General features: G+C 46.8%; 1 protein-coding gene across 3 annotated transcripts in view; it reads left to right on the top strand.

Annotated features, from left to right (window-relative positions):
- Window positions 1–186: 186 nt before the first annotated feature.
- Window positions 187–23,833, top strand: part of LOC135260448 (integrin beta-1-like) — a 33,240-nt gene continuing 9,593 nt past the window's right edge. The window contains exons 1-6 of one of the 3 annotated variants that reach the window (XM_064345665.1): window positions 187–228; window positions 19,044–19,110; window positions 19,661–19,746; window positions 22,446–22,665; window positions 23,031–23,201; window positions 23,434–23,672. In XM_064345665.1, the coding sequence (XP_064201735.1) occupies window positions 202–228; window positions 19,044–19,110; window positions 19,661–19,746; window positions 22,446–22,665; window positions 23,031–23,201; window positions 23,434–23,672 (810 nt within the window). In that variant the 5' untranslated portion in view covers window positions 187–201. Of the gene's footprint in view, window positions 229–3,837; window positions 4,249–16,922; window positions 17,277–19,043; window positions 19,111–19,660; window positions 19,747–22,445; window positions 22,666–23,030; window positions 23,202–23,433; window positions 23,673–23,833 lie in introns of those variants that run through there. The other 2 variants (XM_064345667.1, XM_064345668.1) reach the window with 2 other exon arrangements.

The following is a 23,833-nucleotide window of genomic DNA, read 5'->3' as shown; positions in this document are numbered from 1 at the left end:
CCTGGATGGCTCGAGCTGTTAAAGCAGACGTGTCTCAACAGCAGCACAACCTGAAAATGCGCTAAGGCTACTGTGAATGGGCCAGGTCTGCGTCCAACCTGTCTGAAGCCGCGTTCACACATCAGCTCTTACGGCTGCGATAGGACTGTCAGTCTGTTCACCCTTCTGTCCACTAGATGGCGCACATACACAGGAAGTACAATGGATGCACAAAAAAACTCGACAGAGGTAAGAAATTGCGGTTTAACACGAAATTACTTTCAAAGTCCAAAATAGCTCTGCTTATATGAACAATGGTAAGGTGTGTTGACAGTATAGTCACGTGAAAATGTAAATAGGTCCACCTTTTATCCAAAATAGGGATAAAATATATCTTGAAACCACCAACCTACTTGTCTAGTGAACACTGGTAAAATTTGATATAATATTAAGATGTTACATAAATGTGATTCGATGACTGAAGAAACCGTCATATAAGCAATAACCTCAGATATTTGTGGAGCAGTATAAATTTCCCATTATGTTGGTGAACACCGCAGCATTCCTACGTTAAATATCGTGTTTTTGGTTTCAATGATGAATGCTTCTTGCTCCTGTTGAACGGGGGTGGCGCTATTGCATAAAAAAATTAAGTTCTGTGTGCTGTGCCGCTTAAAATTCCCCAGTTAATTGTGTTCTATGAGTTTTAAAGTAACAGTATGATCTTGATGTCTAGGCCGTAAGGCTGCCGTTTAAAATGGCTTGTCATTAAGACCCATTAACACATTTAAAGACGCTTAATTGGTACACTCGGATATTAAAGGTTGTATGTTTGGTGCGTGGAAATCAAATTATGAATGTAAACGCTGTCGATACTTAGGTTAAGGGAGCTGCTTTAGCTAAACTGTAATTGAGAGATTACTGAATTTCAAAGGGACCTTCCGAATGGCAAAGGAAGAGAGTACTTTTCAAATGAACAGCCGAAACATTTGTCGTCTGATACAGAATACGAAACCAGTTAATGGAGGATGCGAAATCAAACTTCTGCTTCTGCCCCGAAGTAACGCACCAAATTTAGTGCGTATATTTTGAAAGGCGAAGCTTCCGGCGAGGCTGCTTTCTCATTATTACCAAGTGCAGCCAGTCCTTGCTACACCCCGGTGGGGGAATTTAGCGGCTGGAACAGCACATAGCTGGGTGGTTCAGCTGGTAAACCACAGCAACCGTCTTAGCGCGGTCCGCGGTTGCACTTTTAATTAAGCTACACAACCTCACTACGTGGGAACGTCCGCTAATTTTCTCTCAGAATGACTTCTCTTGTGGAACAAACTGCTCATTTGCACGTGCTATTTTGTGTGTGTGTGTGTGTGTGTGTGTGTGTGTGGTGCCAAGAGTGGCAGACTTCATGTGTGTGTGTGTGTTTGTGTGGTGCCAAGAGTGGCAGACTTTGTGTGTGTGTGACTTCCTGGCATGCCTGTCTGTGAGAATACAACATCATGCAGACAAGGTGCTCTTCTCTTCTGAATGGAAGTCGTTGGGATTTTTCCAACCTTGTCAGAAGTGGGCTGTTTTGCTCACAGATAAAAATAGACTTTCTTAAAAAATAATAATTCATGAGTAATATATTGGTGGTCAAGAAAATATTGTGATGAAAATGCAAATGTGATAATGATCCAATTTTATGGCTGAGCAGTAAAGTTCAAGTTTATGGAAATTTAAAAGGTGATTGAAGTTTTGAATCGTGGATTTGTTGTTTTGCTGGTATGTTATTTGCTCATGTAACTTTGCGAGATCAGTATGAGTCACACTGGACCATATCAGTGTGTGTGGCCGGAAGCTGTGCAGACACACAGAGATAGTGCCAGCCTGTGGAACAGCGTCAGCACTGAGGGCCAAGAGCATGGCTTTATTACGCATTATAACTGTAACACACAAAATGTATTTTACATATAATTATATATGATACAGTATGAGAATGTGCAGTGCTATTTGTGTACATTTTAGAATGTTCACAAGTTAATTCATTATTAGCATAATGTGAGCTTCTATCAGCTTGAATACACTTCATTCACTGCTCAGAACAGGAAATGTAAAGAAAACTATAAAAGTATTTATTTCTTTCCAATACTTTTTAAACAACAATAGATTTTGCTACCCACAGCTCATGATACTAATGAGCTAAATCATCTGAAACTTTTAGTCTCATCTGTACTTTAAAAAAAAAAAAAGACTGCTGATGTTTTTATGAGCATGAATCCAAAATATACTTGAATTACTATTTGATACATTTTTGCCAGACACTCCATTTACAGTATATTTGATATGTAAATGTTTGACTGTGGCATAATTAAAATGATTTTAATATTAATCTAAAAGGGATGTATGAGATCAGCCAGCTCAGCTCTTTGAATCTGAGACATAAACAGGAACTGGTGCGCATCAGTAACAGAGCTGGGCACCATGGGATAGCCTTCCAAGACTCCATACATACCACACACTGACACACAAGTCAAACACAGATTGAACATGGACAACAGACAAGAAAGACTTCATCATTATTAGAAAAAAACATGCAAGAAATACAAAACTAAAGACTAGCAAACCTGTTAAAAGTCTTTTTGAACTTATCCGTCAGCCATAATTTCTGTGCTTCATACTTTGAGTACAATGTCCTTGAATATGAGATTATGCTGTTTACACAGCGCTCTGAGTGCTTGAGAAATGTCCGGATGTTTGACAGGTTTTCTTTCCACCTCTGCTCTCTGTTGTTCCACAGGCTTTAATCCCGGGCTTCAGCCTTGGACAGTTTTCTGTGTTATAACCCCAGTCCTGGTGACAGATAAACAGCTGAGGGTGTTCAAACCAGGCAACCAGTATTTATTTATTTATTTTCTGCAGTTTCTGCATTCCGTAAGTTGTTTTCTCTCTAAATCTTGCATGTTGAGGTAAAAGGTTGTTGGTGCAAATATAAATCTCTGCTCCCAAACTTAATCGCAGAGTGGGAACATTATGGGAGCAGATTATTCAGGCCTTTAATATCTGTCCTGTCCACTTAAACATTTCATCTGGAATCTAGGGGGCTAGAGCTGAAAGAAAGTCAATAGGGGATTCATCAGTTAATGGTCCCATGGCAACGAAAAATTCTAAATTGGCAACTTCTGGTATGTCTAATTCTAGGGAGGTTAAGTCAGAGGTTTAGGTGTAGGCCAACGTTGCGTTTGTTTCAACCAATCAGGGACACACGTTCTGTCCAGGGAGGAGCTATAATTACTGCATGTGTTTTATATGCTACATTGGTTTTATCTAAGCTGCAATAAACCTTGTTTTGTTTCTAATGTACTGTGATGTCATCCCAGATACGGTTCTCTGGCTGAGAAGCCTGCTCTTTAGCTCAGCAGGCTAATCATGTATTTTATAATTGAAAACTTTATTTGCTATGCATGAATCAAATCAAAAGTTATTTGCTATGCATGAATCAAAAAGTCCCTGTAACATTAGATAGTGTGTATTGATTTCAGACTTTTACATTAAAATAATGCACTGCGGGAATGTCAGCAAGATAAGTGTAAATAATGAATGGGGAAACTTTAAAACGTATTCCACATTCAATCCTGGTAGTTTCTCTTCTGTTCTGCAAAGTATCCTGGAAGTTTTATCTAAAAGCACAATGTTGATAGCTAAATTGGCAATTTAGTTAAATCTCCGCTTTCGTCCCGTTTTCTTATCTGAAAAGTTAACTACAGCGGTTGATTGGTCGAAGCGGACGCATGCGTGCTGTGATGTCCTATGAGCCCATCCGTTCTCGCATCAACCTTTCGGTATTTCCTGTGGGGGCGGGTCAGATAAGGGGAGGATGGCTGTAGTTGTGTAGTCTATGCTCCTCCCGTCTGTCCTTCTTGATTTAAGAAAAGGGTATGCGCACCGCCTGGGGGACACGCTGAGGATTTAGTCATATCTGGAGTTCTCTTCTAAAGACTTACGTTAGTTTCATTACTATATGGAAATGCCCGTCATATTGGAGAGGAAAGGACAAATACTATAACGTTAAGTACAAAAATCGGACCTTTCCCTCCAAATAATAGGTAGCCTAACATTGGTCTATTAAGAAGTGGTTATAGCGAGCAGTGGTTGGTTACCGGTGTTTCCATTTTAAAGAACAGCACTCTGTAGTTTGTTTTGAAGCAGTAAACTCCTCGTAGGATTTGGTGCCACCTATGTTGCTTTGAAAGTGAAAACAACGGACTGTTTGTTTGGTGATCTAGTTTTAAGGTGAGTGATTGTAAAATATAATTCAATATTGTTTGTGTTTTTCCATTGACTGACGTGTGTAATGCAGATTCTCCTGATCGGTCGGATTATTGCGTTTTTAGCCAGTTTGCTTTATTACAGTTTTATTGTTTGGCTTTTCATGCCATTCATCTGCCCGGCCAGCTCGTGCTATCTTCCTGTCCGTAGTGTGGAATGCGATCTGCATGTGGCTGGGTGTGGATGGCTGATGCATGGTGTGAACGTTAAAGTTGAGTTTACCCCATACTTTTCATTTTTTTGTGAAATAAAACTTTGATTTTGAAGTTTCTGTACATATTAGAAACTCTGACAAGGGACCAATGGTTAGACCCCGGCCCCTATCGTCAAGGCCCAAAATATCTACTGCCCCGGGGCTGTGGGAACAAAACTAGCGGTCCCTTTATTTTCTGTTTGTTCTGTTTCGAACGCGAAGCCTTTTTTGCTCTGTAGGTAAAAGTGACCTTTTGTAGCGCCGAATCTACTGTTTGTGGATTCTCGATACCGATATTGTTACCTTTCCGTCAGACTGAGATTTGTAGTTCATAGGGTAGCTGCTGCATTGGCGATTCTCACGCCATTGTTTTATCTGAGGAATAAGTTACAGGCTCTGTTCGGCAGGACTGCGATTTCCTCCCCCTCATATCGGTAAACTTAAAGCCTAACACATCTGTAAAATATGTCTTGCTGTGGTCGAACAATAGGTGGGGTTGACAATATTCTGTGTTAAGTAGACTAACGTTTACAAGTCTTTTATAGGCTATAAGGGAGTGCCTCTGTAGCGGCGATGGAAACGGTACAGTGAAGCCAGCAAGACAGGGTTGCCTGTTGAAATGAGATCTGAAGCCAACGTGTCGCCAGAAGCGGTTGTCCCGTCGGACGAAATTCAATAATCGCGAATAACAAAACCGTTAGGTTTTTTAACTGTTACTTTAGGAGAGAGAAAAATAAACGTTTTATCAACGGTTACATTTATTTAAGGTTCTAAAACAATGCAAACGAGCAATTCTATTGAGGCAATCTCCAGCCTGAACAAAAGGGCTGTGGCAACCGTGCTGAAGTTTTAAGAGACACTACCGAGAACGGGCCTTGGTTATGCGGAATGACAAGTTAGCAAGTAAGATGCTTTCAAAGAGAGTGATTCGTAAGAGGTGTAGCGAACAATGGATGTTCAGCCACACTGACCAGTAATTTTGGTTAAGCTCCGTAGCCTTTTGGTTTAGGTTGTGGCCACGCTTTCTCACAATGGGGGAACATCGTGGACTTGTGAAGTTGGAGATGTCAGCTGTGTCCACTATGACGTCATTCACATTGCAGTGATGTCTGGCTGTATTGGCGTGATACATCTGGAAACGTTTTAAATGTTGCTGACGAACTGTCCTGGGTACTTTGGGAAAACTCGCGGTAGAGACACTGCTTTAAACTGAAATCCAAGAGCTGAAACATTACATTACTTTAAAACATGTTGGTTTGGACTAATTATTTCCGCAACAGCATTGCATGCAAAGCTGACCCTTGGGTTTTGGTGGCACTAAACAAGCTTGATGTTGTTTCCCCAAAGTGCTAAAAAAAAAAAAAAGTAAAAATAAAAACTTGAATCGTGTGGCCCAGGGATGGTTGTGACCCTAAACGGCGGTATGGCGTGTTTATGTAGCCGCGGGCTATGACCCCCTCTGCAGGTAATTCCACATCCTCAGGCTCTATTTGCCTTAGCGAAATGGACGACGAGTTGTATCCTGCCCTCGTTATTTTTATTTACAAAGATGCACAGTACCTTGGTAATTGTACAATTGAATGAGCATCATTCTCTATTTTTTTTTTTTTTGCTTGTTTGCTTTTGAAGGATTTGAATGTACCATAGGAAGGGTTCTCAAATACAATGTAATGGGCATCCAACTTCAGTTTGAGTTTAATTTGCTCTGAACACCAATTAGCCTTGTTTGACAGCACTTGGAGATGTTTGTAAACTTTCTGCATTAGAGTTTACTTTAGAAGGGCGTGGTGTATGAGCTGTACTATGGTCAGATTAAGTGAACTTGTGTAGGTTAGACGCAGAAGATATACGGTGTGCTTATGTGGCAATACTGTGCACTTCTGGTTTGACTGAGACTGTGGGGCAACCATTTAAAGCTTAAAGGCACGGTTACAGTGGTTCTTCCCAAGCCAACGGTAAACACTGAGTTTACGATGGTTTTCAAATAAATACACAGCGAGTAACATTAACACAGCAATCCAGGTGTTTTCAGCTATTGCAGTGTGAGAAAGAGAGTGTGTATACCTGATATTTGTCTGCTTGTGTGAGTGTGTGTCAATGTGTTAGCATCCGTTTGTGTTGGAGGTGTGGCCATCACCTGTGGAGGTAAGTGTGTGATATCACTGGAGTAAGCTGAATCACTTCCTGTGAGCAGAGTGGCCAGTCCCAGGCCATACTTTTCATTCCGTGGCGGGGGGGGGGGGTGGGCGGTGGGGGGTGGGGGGTGGTTGGCTGAGCCACCTTCTGCTCACACTAAATTAAATCTGTTTTATCTGTTAGTCCCGTACTGCGGTTCACCTCAACTGGAGAGGAATTTTTTAGAGATGTACGACTGTGTTTCAGATTTATTTGTATTTTTTGAACTGTATTTAGGCTCAATCTTTAATATTTAATATTTATTTTTTTATGTATTTGTGTGGTGATCTGTAGCTTGGCTGCAGACTTAATTTCCTTTCAGGATTAGTAAGGATTAATTGATTGATTCTTTTGCCGTGACTGCCTTTGTGTTTTTCATTTTTAAGAATGATTTAGTGATGCCCCAGTTCCAGGATATTAATTTGTTTCTCTTTTCTGTTGTCATGGTGTTCAGGCGTGCTCTCTGTCTCAGGGTTAATGATGGGGCGACATATAATATAATATGGGGCGACATAGCTCAGGAGGTAAGACCGATTGTCTGGCAGTCGGAGGGTTGCCGGTTCAAACCCCGCCCTGGGCGTGTTGAAGTGTCCTTGAGCAAGACACCTAACCCCTAACTGCTCTGGCGAATGAGAGGCATCAATTGTAAAGCGCTTTGGATAAAAGCGCTATATAAATGCAGTCCATTTACCAGTCCATTAATGATGCTCTGAGGTCTGTTGTCATGGTGTTCAGGCAGGCTCTCTGTCTCAGGGTTAATGATGCTCTGAGGTCTGTTGTCATGGTGTTCAGGCGTGCCTTCTGCTCAGGGTTAATGATGCCTGAGGTCTGTTGTCATGGTGTCAGGCAGCTCTCTGTCTCAGGGTTAATGATGCTCTGAGGTCTGTTGTCATGGTGTTCAGGCAGGCTCTCTGTCTCAGGGTTAATGATGCTCTGAGGTCTGTTGTCATGGTGTTCAGGCAGGCTCTCTGTCTCAGGGTTAATGATGCTCTGAGGTCTGTTGTCATGGTGTTCAGGCAGGCTCTCTGTCTCAGGGTTAAAGACAAGCACACACTGAACAGGGGAAGTGAGGTACGGTTTGAGGAACAGTTTGATTGCTCAGGGGTGCGTCACTGTTCTGTCCTCATGAGTCATTTACAGTGCCTCGAAGTGAGATACGTCTGAATGGAATTCTGGGTAAAATTTCTGACTCATAAATTGGCAGCTGTAATAGTTCAGGCCACTTGTCTATGCATTATTCGGGGTAAATACTACAAAGCCTGTCAAATGGAGCCCGAATGATGAGGTCTGAACTGGGCTGGACTGTGTGCGCTTTCGGGGGAAGGAAAGCTGCTTCACTGCGGTTGGGGTTTCTCTGGGCGGCCATGTTCTGCATGTGCGGTCTGCCTCTCAGTTTCATTCATCAGCCGCTGCTGCAGGGCCTGAGTCTGGCGTTCTCTCTCCCCAGCATGGCTCAAATCTAAGGTGTCAATCAGCCAATAGGAAAGCAGGTTGCTGTGAGGTGCTGCATGATTACCGTGAGTTTCTCATAAGTGAGAAATTAATTATGTATTGCTGGCTAGGGGATTAAATGTATGAATCTATAGGGTACCACCCCAGGGACGAGCATTTACAGTTAGAGAACATTTTCACGCATTTTATTCTGAGGGTGTGTCTGAGCCAAGTACTGTTTTCTCCCCTATCTGTGGCCTAACACCTTTGTTTCTCACACACACGCGCACACACACACACACACTGACACACATGCACACACACACCCAGGAACTTTCACATGAGCAGCTAAACCTCTCCAGCTTTTTTTGAACGCCTTTCTAATGCTTGTTAATGCTCAGGAATTATAGAATTATTCTATAACTCTGTGCAGGGAGCCAGCTGCTTAGGAGGGTTTTTTGCAGAGTGGGTTCAGATCCCTCCTGCCAGAGCGGTTTTTTGCAGAGTGGGTTCAGATCCCTCCTGCCAGAGCGGTTTTTTGCAGAGTGGGTTCAGATCCCTCCTGCCAGAGCGGTTTTTTGCAGAGTGGGTTCAGATCCCTCCTGCCAGAGCGGTTTTTTGCAGAGTGGGTTCAGATCCCTCCTGCCAGATGCATGTTCTCCAGGCGGTTTTTGCAGAGTGGGTTCAGATCCCTCCTGCCAGAGCGGTTTTTTGCAGAGTGGGTTCAGATCCCTCCTGCCAGATGCATGTTCTCCAGGCTGCTGTTGTGGAGGGTCGGTGTCGGCCGCCTCAGCTGATTTCCTAACGGCGTATTTGCAGGAGGTGGGTGATGTAGGGGCGTGGTAACGATCAGCTTTAATTTAGTGAGAGTCTCTGTCCTCTCTTCCTGTCCTGGGATCCCTATCCCTCATACGCTCAAAGACTGAAAGGCACCCCCCCCCCCCCAACTGGGTGTAATTACTGAAATGGAAGGGCCAAGCCTGCTGGGGGGGGGCTAATTGAAGAGAGTGTGGGGGCCGTGAATCACGCCAGCTGCATTGACGTGACCTCAGAGCTAAGATTGGTGGGGGGGGGGGAGTTGTTACTCATGTGATTTATGGGGCAGTCTGAAAGCCCACCTTACCACAGACCCCCCATCTAATACCTCCCATCCAGTCACAGACCCCCCCCACCTAAAAACCCTGTCCCCCAAACCAACCACAGACCCCCGAAACCTAACCCCCCCACGATGGAAACAGTCTAACCAATCATGGGAACGATGATGCACTCCCCCAGTGACTCTCCCACAAATGTTCCATTTCTATCAGCCTGGTGTATGATTTTACACCCCCCCCATTCGTAATATATCAGTAAATGAAAGCAGACATTATACATGTTCCCCCCACCCCCCCCCCCCCCAAACAACAGCAGAGGGTATTAATGCATAAGGAGAGCCAGGATGGAGTGTTGTGGTTGATATGCATAGTTTATATTTTCCCTGCTCTTATGAGGGCAGAAGCTCTGAGAGTAAGACTTGGGTTTCTCCGCTCGGTCGGCCCTAATACCCCCCCCCTCGCACAGGGCTGTTTGAGTAGCTGTGTAAAGCTGCCCTCACCTCCCCCCCCCTGCAGCTTCTGCAGGGAGACTGTAGGTGTTTTAGTCAGGGGAGGGCACTTCTTTCTACAAATTACTCCTGGTTCAGTTAATGTGCTCTTCAGTCAGGCTGTGGTGTTCCGTCTACATGCATGCATACCCCCCCTCAAACCCCCCTCCCCAGTGTTTTAGCATGGTACACACAGCTGGGCGCTTTCAGTCACCCCCACCCCGCCAGAACAGGGGACAAGGCTGAATGGGAACAGGTGTGGAGTGTTGTGCTTTCATCTGCATCCTGGGTTGCCCCCGGCCCAGCCTGACGGTCTGCAGTGGGTAAACGGGCACTGACCGTCTGCAGGGGGTAAAGGGCACAGACGGACTGCAGTGGGTAAAGGGGCACTGACCGTCTGCAGGGGGTAAAGGGCACAGACGGACTGCAGGGGGTAAACGGGCACTGACGGTCTGCAGGGGGTAAACGGGCACTGACAGTCTGCAGGGGGTAAACGGGCACTGATCTGTGGCACACATTAGATGAAGGTTGGCATTGTGGTTGCCACCCTTGCTGGATGCCCGGTTCTCTCTCGTCATACTGTGGGGTATTTGATAAGTTTTTTTTAGTTGGAATATGTTATCCTGGAATCAGCAGTTAGTGGATGGGCATTACATACGATGCTGTGATTTGTGGAAAATGTAATTTCATTTTGGCAGTCATCTTCAAAGGTTCAAATGGATTATTCTCTCTTAATTCTGCACTTCTGTGTTTTGGATGTCAGGCTCAGAAGGTAGGCCTTAATCACAGACAGGCTTTATGATCCGTCTGTGTTCGGTCAGGATTTCTGTGCCAACTGTTTAACACTGTTTAACACTGTTTAACACTGGCTCATCCTGTCCTGTGGCCCTAACCCTAACCCTAACCCTACCCCTACCCAACCCCCCACCCCCCCCCCCCAAAGAAAAACTAAATAACTAAACGACGTGCTGAAAAACGGGAGGAAGTGCCTTTTGTGAGCAGAAATGTGACGAAACGTGAGTTTCGTTTTGTTTTTTCTTTCGCGCGGTTAGTCATTATTCCGTGGTAGACGTTTCCCTTCCTGACAGGAAATGGACCCTGTGGACCCTTTGGTTTAGTGCACCACCCCTCCCTGCTTCTGCTCGCTGAACAGCACTGGCTGTGGTGTAAACTAGGCCAGGTTAATGATCAACTAGGCCGGCTCAGTCTTTGTCCTCTCTCTCTCTCCCTCACCTCTCTCTCTCTTTCACCTCTCCCTCACCTCTCTCTCACTCTCTCCCTCTGCTCTCTCTCTCCCTCCCTCCCTCTCTCACCTCTCTATTTTCTCTCTCTCTCTCACTCTCTCTCCTTCAGCAAAGGTAGGGTTCTCTGCAGCGTGTTTGCAGAATGACTATGAAATATCTTTTGATTAAAAAAAAATAAATATTGAAGACAAAGGTCGTCTTGGTGAGGGTTTCCTGTGTGTGGAGGAAAGTGGTTTTAATAGAGAAGTGAAAGAAACTCATCTGTATGTACTTTTTTTTTTTTTTTTTCTTTCGTCAAATCTAACCAAGAAAGAAGTGCTTGGCTACAGGCAAGAGACTTCTGCAAATAGAACAGAGCTCATGTTTGGCAGACATTTTGAAGCAGTGTTTTTATGGTGGAAGCAGCTGGTGTTTGACAATGGGAAGATGTCTGCTGTATGGGCCAAAGATCAGGGCCGTCCTCGCTGATGGGATCTCCGTGTGGCCGTTCGGTCTCCTCTTCTGTAGATGCTTGCCAGACCTCCTTTTTCCTGTGTGTTTTTATGTAACAGTACCATGTACATGCATGCATCGCTTGCATACGTCCTGTTGAATTCAGATAGAACTTTCAGGCTTTTCCAGCCTGAACAGATCTAAACAGTGACACACAGACCACAGTTAGTCTGACTGGCAGGGAGGAAATTAACTCACTCACTAACTTGTCTCAGTCATCAGCATGATTTAACTGTGACTCAGTCATCAGCATGATTTAACTGTGACTCAGTCATCAGCATGTTTTAACTGTGACTCAGTCATCAGCATGTTTTATGATGTGCTTCCTGTCCTGACCACTCCTACGGTCATTAGTCCCTGTGGGGAGTCAGTGCAGTTTATTAGTGAGCACAGCCTCTCTGTTGAGTCAATGCAGCGTATTAGCCAGTGGAGTATATTAGCAGTCGAGTGTATTAGCCGGTGCAGTCTATTAGCCGGTGCAGTCTATTAGCCGGTGCAGTCTATTAGCCGGTGCAGTCTATTAGCCGGTGCAGTCTATTAGCCGGTGCAGTCTATTAGCCGGTGCAGTCTATTAGCCAGTGAAGTCTATTAGCCAGTGCAGTCTATTAGCCGGTGGAGTATATTAGCCAGTGAAGTCTATTAGCAGTGGAATATAATAGCCAGTGGAGTGTATTAGCCGGTGCAGTCTATTAGCCGGTGGAGTCTATTAGCCAGTGAAGTCTATTAGCAGTGGAATATAATAGCCAGTGGAGTGTATTAGCAGTGTAGTCTATTAGCCAATGGAATGTATTAGCCTGTGCAGTGTATTGGCAGTGTAGTCTATTAGCCAATGGAATGTATTAGCCTGTGCAGTGTATTGGCAGTGTAGTCTATTAGCCAATGGAATGTATTAGCCTGTGCAGTGTATTGGCAGTGTAGTCTATTAGCCAATGGAATATAATAGCCAGTGCAGTGTATTGGCAGTGTAGTCTATTAGCCAATGGAATGTATTAGCCTGTGCAGTGTATTGGCAGTGTAGTCTATTAGCCAGTGCAGTGTATTAGCAGTGGACTTATTTACTCTTCTTCGTTGCCCTTGCATTGCAATTGGCAGTTTTTAAATGCAGTGCATTAGCCTGGACCAGGCTTGGGATCATGTAATGTCCTGTATTTTCAAATAGTGGATCTGTTTGTGAAATTACAGGTGTGAATACTATGCCTTGCATATTAAGTACTGAACAAATGTTTAGAATGCTTGCAAATGCTCATTATTCATGTATCTGATTACCGGGCTTTGCATATAGACGGTTTGAAGTGGGGTTAAATTCATTTAATTTCAAATGCAAATATGTCCGTTGTGTTCTGTGCAGTCATTCATGAACAGTGTTCGTGTGTGCAAATACAGAGCATTTAAGGCGTGAGGTGGAGCTATACAAATACAAAACAAATTCACTGTCTGGACGATGCATCAGATTAAAACAATGCCTTCTTGTGATGTTAAGCTTTAAAACCACTGAGAAAAATCAGTACTGCATGTGTTAACTGCTAAAGGTCTGAATCCCTTTGTGCTCAGTGACTCAACACAGTGGTGTTCCTGTGCTCTCATCCCCAAGGGCAGTATGTGCACTTTGAGTGCTGGCTCTCATCCACTGTATTCTGCGCTGGCAAAGCCCACAAGTTACTGTATCAGAAGTGTCTGCGAAATTATTTTCTGTTTCTCAAAATGGCAGCTTCTTACGGCTGCAATTCAGTGGCTCTTTAGCCTTTGTCTCTAAGTAGGGGGCGTGGCCTGCTTAATGGATCATGAATTATTCAGAAGGGCTGAGATGCTGTGCTGAAATCGCTTGTGTTTTGTAGGTCGTCTGAGTTTAGGGCCAGCTTAAACTGAGCGCCCCTGCCCTCTCCTCATCAGGAAGAAGCTCCATTATTATGATATATATTTTTTTTTTCACTTCTCTTAAATTGAGACTTGATTCCTAGAGTTAAATAACCAAGTCTGAGGCCCAAATAGGTGTTTTCTAGGCCAAGTACTGTTCTCAGAACAGTTCTGCTGTTGTTTTTCAGCTTGTAACAGATTTATGCAGAAGGGATTTGTATGCGCTGGCTGTGCTTCAGCATGGCGGACTCTGACCATACAAAGCCATGAAGCCGCAGTGTTTATTCTCAGGGTGAATGTGACTCAGTACCTGGATCCTGCTGTGCTCCTAATGCCCTCTTGGCAAAAGAATTGCATTTATAACATTTCTGTTTATTATAAATTAGTGTCTCTCTCTCCTGAGTTCCCATTTCTCTCCCTCTCTTTTTTTCTTTATTCCTTGCTTTTTCTCTCCTCCTCTGTCCCATTCTCATCTTTCTACCTTTCTCCTCATTCTTTCACTCTCCTTTTTCTCTTTTACTACCCCCCCCCCCAGCTTTCTCTGTCAGATTAAATGGCTTTATTGGCATAGCAGTGAGGCTGGCCATAAGCACTGCAGCCCATGCAGTCCTGTACAGTACTGGTTTGAGGTCCTGGTTTGAGTGGCGGGGTGTTCCTCTGGGTGAGGGTGAGGGTCTGGGCTGAGGTTTGGGGTGCTCCTCTGGGTGAGGGTGAGGGTCTGGGCTGAGGTTTGGGGTGCTCCTCTGGGTGAGGGTGAGGGTCTAGGCTCTGAGGTTTGGGGTGTTCCTCTGGGTGAGGGTGAGGGTGAGGGTCTGGGCTCTGAGGTTTGGGGTGTTCCTCTCAGTGAGGATGAGGGTCTGGGCTCTGAGGTTTGGGGTGCTCCTCTGGGTGAGGGTCTGGGCTCTGAGGTTTGGGGTGCTCCTCTGGGTGAGGGTCTGGGCTCTGAGGTTTGGGGTGTTCCTCTGGGTGAGGGTCTGGGCTCTGAGGTTTGGGGTGTTCCTCTGGGTGAGGGTCTGGGCTCTGAGGTTTGGGGTGCTCCTCTCGGTGAGGGTCTGGGCTGAGGTTTGGGGTGTTCCTCTGGGTGAGGGTGAGGGTCTGGGCTCTGAGATTTGGGGTGTTCCTCTGGGTGAGGGTGAGGGTCTGGGCTCTGAGATTTGGGGTGTTCCTCTGGGTGAGGGTGAGGGTCTGGGCTCTGAGGTTTGGGGTGCTCCTCTGGGTGAGGGTCTGGGCTCTGAGGTTTGGGGTGTTCCTCTGGGTGAGGGTCTGGGCTCTGAGGTTTGGGGTGTTCCTCTGGGTGAGGGTCTGGGCTCTGAGGTTTGGGGTGTTCCTCTGGGTGAGGGTCTGGGCTGAGGTTTGGGGTGTTCCTCTGGGTGAGGGTCTGGGCTCTGAGATTTGGGGTGTTCCTCTGGGTGAGGGTGAGGTCTGGGCTCTGAGTTTTGGGGTGCTCCTCTGGGTGAGGGTCTGGGCTCTGAGGTTTGGGGTGCTCCTCTGGGTGAGGGTCTGGGCTCTGAGGTTTGGGGTGCTCCTCTGGGTGAGGGTGAGGGTCTGGGCTCTGAGGTTTGGGGTGTTCCTCTGGGTGATGGTGTGGGCTCTGAGGTTTGGGGTGTTCCTCTGGGTGAGGGTGAGGTCTGGGCTCTGAGTTTTGGGGTGCTCCTCTGGGTGAGGGTCTGGGCTCTGAGGTTTGGGGTGCTCCTCTGGGTGAGGGTCTGGGCTCTGAGGTTTGGGGTGCTCCTCTGGGTGAGGGTCTGGGCTCTGAGGTTTGGGGTGTTCCTCTGGGTGAGGGTCTGGGCTGAGGTTTGGGGTGTTCCTCTGGGTGAGGGTCTGGGCTCTGAGATTTGGGGTGTTCCTCTGGGTGAGGGTGAGGTCTGGGCTCTGAGTTTTGGGGTGCTCCTCTGGGTGAGGGTCTGGGCTCTGAGGTTTGGGGTGCTCCTCTGGGTGAGGGTCTGGGCTCTGAGGTTTGGGGTGCTCCTCTGGGTGAGGGTGAGGGTCTGGGCTCTGAGGTTTGGGGTGCTCCTCTGGGTGAGGGTCTGGGCTCTGAGGTTTGGGGTGTTCCTCTGGGTGATGGTGTGGGCTCTGAGGTTTGGGGTGTTCCTCTGGGTGAGGGTGTGGGCTCTGAGGTTTGGGGTGTTCCTCTGGGTGAGGGTCTGGGCTCTGTGGTTTGGGGTGCTCCTCTGGGTGAGGGTCTGGGCTCTGAGGTTTGGGGTGTTCCTCTGGGTGAGGGTGAGGGTCTGGGCTCTGAGGTTTGGGGTGTTCCTCTGGGTGAGGGTCTGGGCTCTGAGGTTTGGGGTGTTCCTCTGGGTGAGGGTCTGGGCTCTGAGGTTTGGGGTGTTCCTCTGGGTGAGGGTGGGGGTCTGGGCTCTGAGGTTTGGGGTGCTCTTCTGGGTGAGGGTGAGGGTCTGGGCTCTGAGGTTCGGGGTGTTCCATTGCGGGGGCGCCGTGCTTTTCCTGTCCCCTTTGCCTCGGGGGCAGGGCCAGGCCAGCAGGATTCCCGCTTCCGGCCCGATTAGGATTCTGCAGAGGAAGTGTCCCACCAGAGGGCCAGAGCGAGAGATGCAGTGGGTCTGCGTCACCGCCAAACAACCCCCCCCCTTTTCCTTTCCCAAAAAAGGAAACCACGCTGTACTGATCATAGCCCCACTGCTGGGGGCAAAGAAACTTTAAAATGTACGTAAGTGGCTATAATGTACCAAATTAACGTTACTGATGGAATCAAGAAATAGGTTCAATTCTGAAGATGGCCTCTAGAATGTCATGCAGTTGTGCAAAAAATTAAATGGTACTGCAGACACAAAGGTCTACATAGCTCCTGAAAATAGGACAAACAGAATTTGCTAGTTGAAACCCCTGGTAAATGCACAGGGCACTTTCATTGGTCTACAGTGAAGTGATAGGGTTAGGGTTAGGGTTCAGCATGGGCTGAAAGCTGGCTGGTGTGCTGCTCTCAGCTCTGTGCCGTGCCGTAAGAGTGATGTGGAAGCCATGGAGCGCCGCGCTGCTTTAGCGCCTCTTATCCGTGCTGGCGAGCTGGGGTGGGCGGGGCTTAGCTCTGGGCTCTATCTCCAGCCCCGCCTCTAACGGCTGTTTGACCAGTGGGAGTTGCCCCACTGGTCAAAGTTGGAGCTTCACTCCAGAGGACCTCCTGCCCTGAAATTCAGCTGCTGTTGATTCTCATGGAAGAGACTTTATTTCTTGCCACCCCTGGATTAATCCGGATTTCTGCAATTGGGCATCCTGGGTTGATCCAGAGACTCGAGTGAGTTTCCCTAAAGCAGGGGTGTAAAACTGCAGGCGCAGAAGGCCACAGTGTCTGCTGCTTTTCCATGCGTTTCAGCGCGAGTGATGAGACCTTGATAGGTTTTCTTGGACGGTTTAGCTAATCTGATCGTAAAGTGGGCTGTGGCCTAGAAAGTTAAGGAGAGAGAGTGAGAGATGGAGCAAGGGAGCGAGAGAGGAAGGGAGTGAGAGAGGGAGGGAAGGAGAGAGAAGGAGAGAGGGAGAGACTGACTCACTTGTGTACATCACTGAGCCTCTGGTATTCGTTAAAATGCACATGATGTCATGGGGCTGTCTGGATGTCGTCAGTTGTGGGGGGGGGGGGGGGGGTGTTCTACACCCTTGGGAGCTAAGGAGGAGCCATTTTGGGGAAGTGTTACTGGGGGAGAGGAGCATGATTCAACAGGCCACCATGGAAACCTGAAGGGAGAGTCCTGCTCTGGAACCTGAAGCAAGAGTCCTGCTCTGGAACCTGAAGGGAGAGCCCTGCTCTGGAACCTGAAGGGAGAGCCCTGCTCTGGAACCTGAAGGGAGAGTCCTGCTCTGGAACCTGAAGGGAGAGCCCTGCTCTGGAACCTGAAGGGAGAGCCCTGCTCTGTAACCTGAAGGGAGAGCCCTGCTCTGGAACCTGAAGGGAGAGCCCTGCTCTGGAACCTGAAGGGAGAGCCCTGCTCTGGAACCTGAAGGGAGAGTCCTGCTCTAGAACCTGAGGACCCGTGTCAAGTCTGTCTGCAGCAGTGTGGAGAAGGTAGTACATTCAGCAGTGTGGAGAAGGTAGTACGCTCGCGTGTGCAGCAGTGTGGAAAAGGTAGTACGCTCACATCTGCGTGTTCAGTAGTATGGAGAAGGTAGTGCACTCAGCAGTGTGGAGAAGGTAGTACGCTCGTGTGTGCAGCAGTGTGGAGACGGTAGTACGCTTGCGTGTGCAGCAGTGTGGAGAAGTTAGTACACTCAGCAGTGTGGAGAAGGTAGTATGCTCACATCTGCGTGTGCAGCAGTGTGGAGACGGTAGTACGCTCGCGTGTTCAGCACTGTGGAGTAGGTAGTACGGGTCCAACCTAGTAGGAGCAGGGAAGTGGGCTTGCAAAGCGAAGGTTGCAAGTTTAATTCCCATGTAGGACATGGCTGTTGTATCCTTGAGCAAGGTACTTAACCATGCAGGTTAAGTACCTGCATGCTTCAGTATATATCCAGCTGTATAAATGGATACTATGTAAAAATGTGTGTGAGTGCGTGAGAGTGTGGGGGGACCGCATTCATAAAGCATTCTACAGTGCTGATCTTGGATCAGGTTTCCTCTGTCCATGTCCAATATTAATTAGGATCAGCACTTTCTGAACCCCCCACCCCTCCGGAGTTTGAGTTGTTTGGATTTTAAATAATCAGTGCTGACGGTACGGGTTGGCCTGAGGAAACAGCAAATTGACATAAAAGCCCAGGAGAGGGAGGAGGGGCGGTGCTGGATTGGTGGAGGGGGGGGTTTGGGAGCAGTCAGACCAAATATGGCAACAGACAGCACACTGCTGCCCCCCCGCCCTCCCAGTTCCTCTGGAAAACGTGGAGCTCCTCGCCAAGCATGCGATGGAAGGGTCGGCCTTTCGGGAATGTTGGAAGCGACGTGGTAGCGGTCTGTCAGGCGTATGCCGTTACCCGTGTCTCCTGGAACTTCCAGCGTTATTCAGCCTCAGAAAAGAGCACTTCCTCTTTCTGTTTTTATCCTGTGCAGCTGTTTGGGCTGACACCCCTCCCAGCACACTGGCTCATATTCAGGCTTTGTCTTTTGTACTGTCCTGTGGAAGTACAGTCAGTATTACTGTTCTGCTATAATGCCATGTCATGTCATAAAATCAGTGACTCACTGATTTTAACCAATCATGGCTTTCTTTGATTTTGATTGGTCCATTCAAGTTGGTTTCAAAGCTGACTTTTAGTTTGGCTGCTAATTGTAGCTTCACTCACCACAAAGACTTCATGAAGCATTCATAACTGCATCACTTCCTGTTTCCTGTTTGCCTTTGCCTTTCTCTGGATAATCTCCTGCTGTAGCATAGGCCTTGCTGTTTTCAGCCCAAAGCCCCTGCAGGAGCAGGGTGCCCCGCTGGCAGGAGCAGGGTGCCCCGCTGGCAGGAGCAGGGTGCCCCGCTGGCAGGAGCAGGGTGCCCCGCTGGCAGGAGTAGGGTTCCCTGCTGTGCTCTTGATCCGTCCAGTGTTTTTAACCACAGAGTTTACTGCTCATAACGCAGTCCCTCTTCCAAACCCATAACCAGCCTAATGCATAATTAATGCTCTGCTTAAGCAATCAAGCTGTTGGTTTGTGACATCATACTATAGCAATACTATTAATGGTATTTTGCTATTAATGGGCTGTAGATAGTGCAGTTAGTGCACTTTGTCCCAGTTCATACAATTTCCTCTTCAGTTGTAACACACTCTCTCCCTTCATCTAAAACCACTCCATTTTGCTTGGCTAATTGAGCATTTCTAATTATTGTTTTCTGTTCTGTGTGTCTTTTAGATGGACTTGAAGCTGCTTCTGCTATCAGCATTATTATTACTCATCTGTCAGAGCCGTGCCCAGCAAGGTAAGATGGTTTTCCGTCCGTTTACAGCAGTTCTGTTTGGACTTGCATCACAGAGCAGGCTTACTGAGTTAGCTGGATAACTGCGCTGAGTAAATCCCAGAACAGCTCTTCTTACTTCAGTCCATGTTCCAGATTCGGGAGGGCTCCCGGTTTTACTCAGTGCAGTTATCCAGCTAACTCCTCCTTTGAGATACAGGCCCCTGATTTTAGTGAAGTGTGTCTGTGTCCATGTCTCCTCTTGGCCCTGCAAGTGTGGACGTCGGAGGCCCTGGTCTGGTTTGGTGGGGGAGGGGCCATGTGGAGAATCTGAGCTGGGGGTATTGAGTGCCATTTCCTCAGGCTTGTGATGCTATCTCAGGTGTAATCTCTGCTCCTGTACGGAATGACAATAAACAGAGGCTTTGGAATGTTGAGCTGTAATTGAGCCCGCCCCTCAGGGGCAGCACCTGTCTGGACGGCCAATAGGATCCACTGAGACACATGCATCTGAGACTGCATTGCACAGTGAAGCTGTCACTCAGGGCATCTGTCTCCCCCTTTTTGTTCTCAGAGGGAAGTTACTGCATTAAAGCCAATGCTAAGTCCTGTGGAGAATGTATTCAGGTGGGAGAGAAGTGTGGGTGGTGCACGGACCCTGTAAGTACAGTCCCGATGTCCTAATATCTGCATGCGTACATACACACACATGCATGCAAAAACACATTGCACTCAGTGCACATACACAGCCACTACACGCCGTTCCAGTAGATAAGTCCTGGGTCTTAAACCGATCCTTTCCTGAAAACGAGAGTCCCTGGATACTTTAAGGTTCTGTGCGGCCTGACCCTTGTTTATTAATTTTTAATTTAGTTAGTCATGTTGGAGTCAGGAAGTGAGGAGGGAGCAGATGCGTGTTCAGGCCCTTTTTTAAAGGCCAGTTAATTCTGGCTTTTACATCATTGATAAGTCAGCCTCCTGGAATCCTTAGCTAATCGTGTGAGAACCTGTCTGGCCTTATAGCCTGACAGAGAGCCCATAAAAGGGCACAGTGTGGGCTATCCGTGAGCTAATTGCTGTTAGAACACAGTGGGCTACCCGTGAGCTAATTACTGTTAGAGCACAGTGTGGTATATGTGAGCTAATTGCTGTTAGAGCACAGTGTGGTATATGTGAGCTAATTGCTGTTAGAGCACAGTGTGCTATCCGTGAGCTAATTACTGTTAGAGTACAGTGTGGTATCCGTGAGCTAATTGCTGTTAGAGCACAGTGTGGTATCCGTGAGCTAATTGCTGTTAGAGCACAGTGTGGTATCCGTGAGCTAATTACTGTTAGAGCACAGTGTGGTATATGTGAGCTAATTACTGTTAGAGCACAGTGTGGTATATGTGAGCTAATTGCTGTTAGAGCACAGTGTGGTATCCGTGAGCTAATTACTGTTAGAGCACAGCGTGGTATCCGTGAGCTAATTACTGTTAGAGCACAGTGTGGTATATGTGAGCTAATTGCTGTTAGAGCACAGTGGGCTATCCGTGAGCTAATTACTGTTAGAGCACAGTGGGCTATCCGTGAGATAATTACTGTTAGAGCACAGTGTGGTATCTGTGAGCTAATTGCTGTTAGAGCACAGTGTGCTATCCGTGAGCTAATTGCTGTTAGAGCACAGTGGGCTATCCGTGAGATAATTACTGTTAGAGCACAGTGTGGTATCTGTGAGCTAATTGCTGTTAGAGCACAGTGGGCTATCCGTGAGATAATTACTGTTAGAGCACAGTGTGGTATATGTGAGCTAATTACTGTTAGAGCACAGTGTGCTATCCGTGAGCTAATTGCTGTTAGAGCACAGTGGGCTATCCGTGAGCTAATTACTGTTAGAGCACAGTGTGCTATCCGTGAGCTAATTGCTGTTAGAGCACAGTGGGCTATCCGTGAGCTAATTACTGTTAGAGCACAGTGTGCTATCCGTGAGCTCATTGCTGTTAGAGCACAGTGTGCTATCCGTGAGCTCATTGCTGTTAGAGCACAGTGTGCTATCCCACTGTTTTTGCAGTTTGGTCCCCCCAGGCCCTGAGGGTGTCCGTTAACCCCTTACCCAACACCACATATTCCCAAACTTTCTGAGCAAAGGACCCACTTAACAAGCCAATCCATTTTCCATGAATTCAAATATTCAAATTTAAAATGAGTTAAAATATGGAATTAAAACCGTTAACATATCAAAGTGACTGCATGTACAATTGAACTAGCGCCATGTTTGTACAGCTGAACTAATGCAGTGATAATGTCTTATTTGTTACACCCCCTGATAGTTTAAGGGGTGCTTTGAAAGCCCCCTAATTGGAGGGGAGTCTGCAGTGTGCAGTATAATTGTATCAGTTGAAGCTGCAAGAAGAGCATTACTGACAAAAAAATAATAATGAATTTACTCAGAAGGTACTGTATACTTTGTCCCTTCTGTGTGGTTTTGTCCCAAAACGTCAAAAATGTTATCCTAGTCCTTTAAATTCCCGTTTATACAAAAAGCTCGTTTTACATGAAACGACTTCGTATTGAGCTTGTTGTTTGTGCTCTACTTTCTCCATTTTGCGGTTGTGGTGTTTAACCACTGCAGGAAGTGAGGCCTGGTGTTTTGTGTTTTGAACAGCGATGGAGTTGTACCTTCTGCTGCTGCAACAGGAACCTTGTTTACTGCTTGCTCGATGTAATGAGTGTTCATCCGCGATAAATGCAGGTTATTTTGTGCCCCAGGAGAAACAGCTTTGGTGATTAAAAGTTAAGACTCTGCTGGAACTGTTTGATTTAAAGCAAAGTGTTCGGTGGCATAGTAGATTACAGGACAGGTTCTAATGTATATGGTGTCATGCTAGCGTTGGACAGCAGGATTTAAAATAAAATGGATGATTCAGCAGATACAAGGCTGAAGAAGTGTTTTGGGTGCGGAACCTTAGTTTTTTCATCAGACTTACAGTAAAACATTAGCACACATGCCAATTCCCCTATTTCAACGGTTGTGGAAAATCAATAGCTTGATTTCAAGCACATCAATAGCTTTTGCACCATTGAACATCATCTGTTAACGGGAAAGAATGTCCTGCAATACAGCCACATTCTACCACTCCCCCAGGGGCATGTAAAGGTCTAAAAATTAGAATTGAATTTTAAACAATAAATGAAAACTGAACCGCAGCCATGATGGTGGTCACTTCTATTCCTGGTTCATCAGTTTGATTGGAGAAATAATAAATTCAGATGCAGTTAATTGATAAATAAGGATTTAAATAAGGAGTTTTCCAAATAATGAACTGAATTTCAGTGCACTGGCTGAGCCTAAATGGAAGTGACCCCCGACCCTGTTGCAGGATTTCCTGAAGCAGGGGGAGCCCACGTCTGCGCGGTGCGACGAGCTGGACTCCCTCAAGAAGAAGGGCTGCGCGGTGGACAGCATCGAGAACCCCCGTGGCAGCGTGACCGTAAACGTTAACAAAAACGTCACCAACCGCAAGGACAAGTCCGAGAAGGTCGAGCCTCATGACATCACCCAGATCCAACCTCAGAGGATCACTCTCAACCTCAGATCTGGTATATTACCCGCACCCCTCCCCCAACTCGCCGTGCCCTGTAGGAAAGCAATTTACTCCAGCTGCTAGTCTTCTCCCAGGGATGTCTAACTGCAGTCCTGGAAGGTTCAGCAGTTGAGCACTTATGCATGTAGCTGTTTGTCTGAAGACTCCACACACATTGTTTCCAAGGCCGGCTGCTGAATGAAAGTAAACAACAAAAATCTGCAGACACTTTGCCCTCCGAGACTGGAGAATGAGATTGCCTTTTCCTGGGCATAGGTATCGGCTTACTTGGTGATGTAGCCACTATTGTAAGAATTATTATCTTTTATTTTATTTTATTTTTTACACATGCTTGAAATGTGTTCTCTTTCTCTCCACCAGGTGAAGCTCAGGCCTTTGACCTGAAGTTCAAGAGGGCAGAAGACTACCCCATTGATCTATACTACCTCATGGACCTCTCCTACTCCATGAAGGACGATTTGGAGAATGTTAAAAACCTGGGAACGGATCTGATGAGAGAGATGAAAAAGATTACATCAGATTTCAGGATAGGTAAGGATTCCTGTGGAAGCCACCATAGACCATGATGTGGGTTATGAACCCACCAATCGCCTTTCCAGGGCAGTGCTTCCAATGTGACATCAGCTAACATCGGCTAAGATGGGCTAACATTGACTAACGTCGGCTAACATGGGCTAACCTTCACTAATATGGGCTAGCGTGGGCTAACATGGGCTAGCGTGGGCTAACGTGGGCCTCGCTTAACGCACATGCGCTTCCTCAGGCTTCGGGTCGTTTGTGGAGAAGACGGTCATGCCCTACATCAGCACCACCCCGGCCAAGCTGCTGAACCCCTGCACAGGGGACCAGAACTGCACCAGCCCCTTCAGCTACAAGAACGTGCTGAGGCTGACCAGCGACGGACAGCAGTTCAACAAGCTGGTCAGCCAGCAGCAGATCTCTGGGAACCTGGACTCCCCCGAGGGCGGCTTCGATGCCATCATGCAAGTGGCAGTGTGCGGGGTGGGTCCTGACTGAAAAACACCAAAAACAAAATGGCAGCCGGTATAGGGTAATGGTTAGGGAAGGGATACTGTAACTCAGGAGGATGGAGTTTGCATTGTTCTTGTTTTGCTTGATAATATGGTGTAGAATCAGGTTTTCATCTCTTTGTTTCCACTTCA

The sequence above is a fragment of the Anguilla rostrata genome, chromosome 8, assembly GCF_018555375.3.
Source record: "Anguilla rostrata isolate EN2019 chromosome 8, ASM1855537v3, whole genome shotgun sequence".
Taxonomy (NCBI): Eukaryota; Metazoa; Chordata; class Actinopteri; order Anguilliformes; family Anguillidae; genus Anguilla; species Anguilla rostrata.
The sequence above is the reverse complement of the archived record's forward strand: the minus strand, read 5'-3'. Positions and strand labels throughout refer to the sequence as shown.